Raw genomic sequence first — 5,382 nt, 5'->3', positions numbered from 1 at the left:
TGTAACAAACATTTACGAAAGGAAAGTTTTGACGTGTTAATAGATAAATGTAAGGAAGTATTCTTGAAAGCTGATGAGAAGTTCGTCAAAGCGAAAATTGACTCTTTGCGTGCGTCGTTTCGACGAGAACTAAAAAATTAAATGCCTCGAAAAGCACAGGGAAGGGACTTGACGAAGTGTATGAACCATCATTGTGGTATTTCGAGTTACTTATGTTTACAACAGATGTGGAAACGGCGAGGAAAGGTTTATCTTCGCTGCAAAAGATAGTTGCCCCGCCCGAAGATTCAGAAGATAACACTGAGATGACGGACGAAAACGTAAGTTGTAGTTTAGTTTAGTTTAAGTTGTAGTGTAGGGCAATTAAATTCATAAAGTAACATTTGAACTACTTTATTATTTTATTGACAATGTCAGATTTGACTCAAATAATTTTACAAACAAAAACTGAAACATATACTTACCAAGAAAGTACAACCAACTGTAGTAAAATGTGCATATATTTATAGTTAAACACATATTAAAAGCAAAGCACATCGTCATTATTTTCCATTTCAATTATTTACAGTGGACCATTAAAGAGGTAATGCATTGGGTTACCCTTGGCTACAACATATACATTACGCCCATCTGTTGTTTATTTTAGAATGTATAACATTAGCGGCGATTTATCATGCGCTCTACTTGTCCCTCGTTGTTGTAGAAGTCCCTGTAGTATTTTCGGATTGGTTCAGCCAGTGATGTTTCTTTCCCGGATCGATTGCGTTGCTTCATGCCTAAAAGTTGGCGAACATTCTTCCTCCATTCGCCTTCAGTGAGAACTGCAGTTTCCGTGTTTTCCCAGTCTACCGAACTAGGCGTCAAATAAGTTGAGCTTTTCCTTCGTAAATAATTGTGGAGTGCGCAGCAAGCTAAAATAATAACTTCAGTGGTTTCCAAGCTCGTCCTGATTGTTGTTTGCAATACTTGGAACCTATTTGCTAAAATGCCGAAGGCATTTTCAACAACTCTTCTTCCACGGCAAATACGATAGTTGAAAATCCTTTCATCGTGGGTGATTCCCTTATTAGGGTATGGCTTCATTAGGTTTTCTTTTAAGGGGAAAGCTTCATCTCCCAAAAAAACAAAAGGTAAACATACATCTCTGTTGTTTGGAAAGGTCGTTGGTGATGGCAAATTCAACTGGCCGTTTTCCAACTGTTGCCCAAAATCGGTTTCAAAGAGAACTCCCCCGTCAGACACCCGTCCATTCACTCCACAATTTACGTACATAAATTCATAGTTTGCGTTTACCACAGCCAATAATACAACGCTGAAGAAACCTTTGTAATTGAAGAAATACGAACCACTTCCAGGAGGTTGAAGGATGGCAATATGCTTTCCATCAAGAGCCCCCACGCAGTTTTCTACTTGCCAGTATTTTTTAAAATCTGTAGCAATATTCATCCAGTCGCTTTCATTCTCAGGCAACTGAAAAAGAAAAAAATATATACTACTATGTTTTGAAGATGTGTCGTTATAAGTGTACTATTTCCATTGTTCTTTCACAGGAGGCCGAGAACTCGCCCAGTATCCTGGCCAGTCCAGACGGAGGTTCATCCACCACTGCTACGCCTACTAGTTCGCTCTCACAAACACCTGCTCAGAACATCAGATCACAAACATCAGACTCCGCGAGCAATGTACAACGGCGCCAGCGTAAAAGAAAAAATGTCTCGGAGTATGATCGAAAGAAAGAATCATTTTTGGACGTAGCAACCAACGCTTTGAATCAACATGTTAATGAAAATCAAGCATTTGGGAACAGTATCGCCTTCCAGCTGGAAGACATGGATAGACGCCAAAAGATATTTGCACAAAAACTTATTTCAGATGCACTTTTTCATGGTAAATTAGGACATTTAAATGAAAACTCAGTCATTCACTTAAACAACATACAGAACCCTGACAATTACGGACCAAATTGTTCACGTGGATTCGCTAATGTACAACCTACCACTTATCAATTCCAGGAATACAATTACGGGCAACAGAACTACCCTTTTCCCCAGCGATACTTACCACCACAACCACAACAACAACAGGCCGCAAACAATGCAATGTTTGTCAATGAATCTACTGCCGCCAAGGGGTCTACTACCACTGAAGTAGATGAAGAAAATTTAGGACAGTTCTTAAAATTCAACTAAAGTTCACAACCAATTACTTATTGAACGTTAATTTTAATGTTATAGTTCATATTGAGAAATACTATTTCTTTTTTTAAGTTGTTTCAATAAATTTGCTTATTAAACTTTGTTTTAAGTCATTTTACTTGCACCCGTTTCACCGTTTTACTCAACTGATCACTTCGATAGTTATTAGGCCTTGTATTATTAGCTGCATTTCAATTCGTATACGGTATAAGATTTAAAAACAAATGTTAAACTTACGTGCAGGTATTCCTCACGTAGAGCATTATAAATTGCAGTGCAGGTTTCTGGTATGATTTTTCCCAGCGACTGAGGCGAAATGGCGCAGCTAAACTTTAGGTTTTCATAGGTTCTGCCACTTGCTAAAAACTGAAGTGTCGCTGCAAGGCGCTCTTTACAGCTGATCGGCTCCCTCAAAATACTATTCTGTTTCACAATATCTGGAGAAATACGTCTAAGAATGTCTTCGAAACAATCTTCAGTCATCCTCAGGTAATTTTTATAATCATTTGGTTCATTTGATGCTAATTCTTGCAACAGTGACATGTGACTAAACTGGTTCCTATTTTTAAGCCAATTCTTGCACCATATTTTACGTACCTTGCGTTTTTTCTCCTCCAAACAAACGAAACCCCCACAAAGGGCCACCACAGCGTTTGCATCCATTTCGCACCCGCACTGCAAAACTTGACTATCACACCGTAGAGAAGCAACAGTACTGAGCGGCGACGGCGAGCATGTTCGCGAGCATGTCCGGTCGTGTGTGGGCAACGCCGAGCATGTTCGCGAGCATGTACGCCAGCATGCTCGCGAACATGCTCGTCAGTCTGTAACAGAATCTGGTCAGTGACACTAAGTATAATGCTTAAATGAGCAGTATGCTCTTTAACTTTATTTTAGGGTTAGTTTTTACCTTTTAAAAATTATATGGATGTTGGTTATTTATGGAAGTATTGAAATAGATGAAAAGAGCTATGAAAGTCAGTAATATCGTATTATTGGTTCAGATAAAGAAAAAAATAATTTAGTATATGTCTTCAGTTGTCTACACTTCATTATTACTGTAAGTACAATTAATAATTATTTTTAAGTACTACCTGAAGCTAGGTATTGTCATTAAGTGACTTACTGAAGTAAATCATGTATCAGTTTATGGTATAACTTTATTTTAAAAGTAATATTCTTAATCCAGTGTATAACTGTGTAATAACATCCATGAAAATGGTTAAAAAATAAGAATTGTACTGTAATCATGAGCAATACCACGTATTGCACCATTAGTTTAGACAAGTAAGAAAACTGTTGTTCATAAATAATGCTTTAACAGGACGATGTACATTTATTATTTATTTCTGAGCAATATCTGAAACTGGTCAGACACATCTGTATCAATTCATGGTTTAGCTTAAGTTTATAATAGTAAGAAGTCTAACAGTATTTACCTTTTAAAGAAACTGTGAATGTTACTTATTCTATGTACAACTTTATGTGTATATGAAAATGGTCCAAGAGAGATATTGTACGGTAAATGTGAGGAATATGACATATGGTATCATTAATTGTTAGACTAGTACTAAAACTATAATTCATCAATGTTTCAAAATTTGCAGTGAGTTCGTTGTTTATTTCTAAACACTATCTGAAACTGTCCTGTGACTAAATTAAATACTGAATTGAGCAGTATAAATTCATGCTATAACTTTAGTTTATGAGATGAAGATATTTATTTGTGTTTATTTTTTTAAATGTTACGAATGTATTACATTCAGTGTACAACAGTCCTACATGAATATGGCCCAATAACATAATTGGACTTTGAATGTGAGCAATTTTACATATTACGGTATATCGTTAGTTTAGGCAAGTAAGAAAATTATCATTAATAAATTCTTCATTTGTTATGGATTTATAGTTTATTTTTAAATACTACCTGAAAAAGAAACAGTTCAGTAACAACATGAAATGTTAAAGTGAGCAATATCACTAATAGAAAATTTATTTTATAAAAGTAATGTCTAACAGTAAAAATTCTATGGATTTATAAAATTCATATTACAACTGTATAATGTACATGAAAGTGTCAAAGGGAAGTATTGGACTGTAAATGTGAGCACTTCCTTATATTGTATCTTTGGTCCAGACAAGGAAGAAAATTAACATTGTAAAATACTTCGATGTGCATTCAATGTTTATTTGTTAACACAACTGGAAAAACTAGCTAATGACAATATATAACATTCTGAAGTAAACAGTATCACTTGTATACACCAAGTACAGTTTAATTTCACAAAACAGTTCTTGTATTAAATTCGTACCAGCCTTTGTTCTTATTTATGTACCTCCTTTTTGAGTAGCTGTAGAAATTCCTGTCTTTTTACAGTAAATTTTAATAAAAAACTAGAATATTTACAAATTGTTTTTAAGGTTTTACAACACATGTCTTAAACATGCAACAGAATACATAGAGAATACCATTGATATTTGAATATTGAATAATTCTTGAGCAATATATCAACCATTCATTCTTATATTATAATTATTATATAGTAACATAGTTTTAAAATTTTATTTTTGTATTTTATTATTTTAATTCTATAATAAAGTCAATAATTTCAAATTATTTTTTTCTAATTTGGCTTTTTCAACTGACTAAACTTTTTGTTGTAATTATTAAATTATGATATTCTGATTAATCTAAAGTTGCAGTCAAATGTAAACACATTTAAACAGGGGTAATAAAATATTTAATAACTGGTGATGTTATTAAGTAAATTTGTGTTGTATGATTAAACGAATTTATTAAACTAGACTTGAATATTTATTGGAATCCCTTATTTCTGGAGCCAGAATTTTCTATTAATTAGTGAGTAGTAAAGTGAGTTACATAACTTAATATGATAATCCATTAAAATTAAATTTGACTGTTTGTCAGGGATACTACTAGATTCAGTTTTTCCAGTGACATTCCTTTGATATATTCCTAGTTGTGTGTGGAGTGCTGCTATCATTTTGAGCTACAGGTAAGAAGTGATACTGGACATGGGTTGTAGCCAATGAAGTTCCTGACCTAGTGTGGTGAGGTGAGATTTGGAATACTACTGATTTTTATCACTATGCATCTATCGAAAGTAAAAAGCAATAAATTTTATATGATAAAGGTGATGGATCATTTGTTATTTACAATATTGAA

The 5,382-nt window shown here is 34.0% G+C and overlaps 1 protein-coding gene across 1 annotated transcript; it reads right to left on the bottom strand.

Annotated features, from left to right (window-relative positions):
• Nucleotides 1-657: 657 nt before the first annotated feature.
• LOC124371954 (putative nuclease HARBI1) lies at nucleotides 658-2,858 on the bottom strand. The gene is made up of 2 exons (XM_046830322.1): nucleotides 2,433-2,858; nucleotides 658-1,470 (listed from the first exon to the last, which is right to left on the bottom strand). Exons 1-2 carry the CDS (start codon nucleotides 2,856-2,858, stop codon nucleotides 658-660), a joined length of 1,239 nt encoding a protein of 412 aa, XP_046686278.1.
• Nucleotides 2,859-5,382: the final 2,524 nt, after the last annotated feature.

This window comes from Homalodisca vitripennis, unplaced genomic scaffold (assembly GCF_021130785.1).
Source record: "Homalodisca vitripennis isolate AUS2020 unplaced genomic scaffold, UT_GWSS_2.1 ScUCBcl_2250;HRSCAF=6810, whole genome shotgun sequence".
NCBI lineage: Eukaryota > Metazoa > Arthropoda > Insecta > Hemiptera > Cicadellidae > Homalodisca > Homalodisca vitripennis.
The sequence above is the reverse complement of the archived record's forward strand: the minus strand, read 5'-3'. Positions and strand labels throughout refer to the sequence as shown.

Excerpts from the sequence above, each read along its gene's own strand:
- LOC124371954 (XM_046830322.1), bottom strand. The coding sequence starts at position 2,858 with ATGGATGCAAACGCTGTGGTGGCCCTTTGTGGGGGTTTCGTTTGTTTG. Across the intron at positions 1,471-2,432 it reads TACGTGAGGAATACCTGCAC|TTGCCTGAGAATGAAAGCGA; the intron begins GTAAGTTTAACA and ends TTTCTTTTTCAG.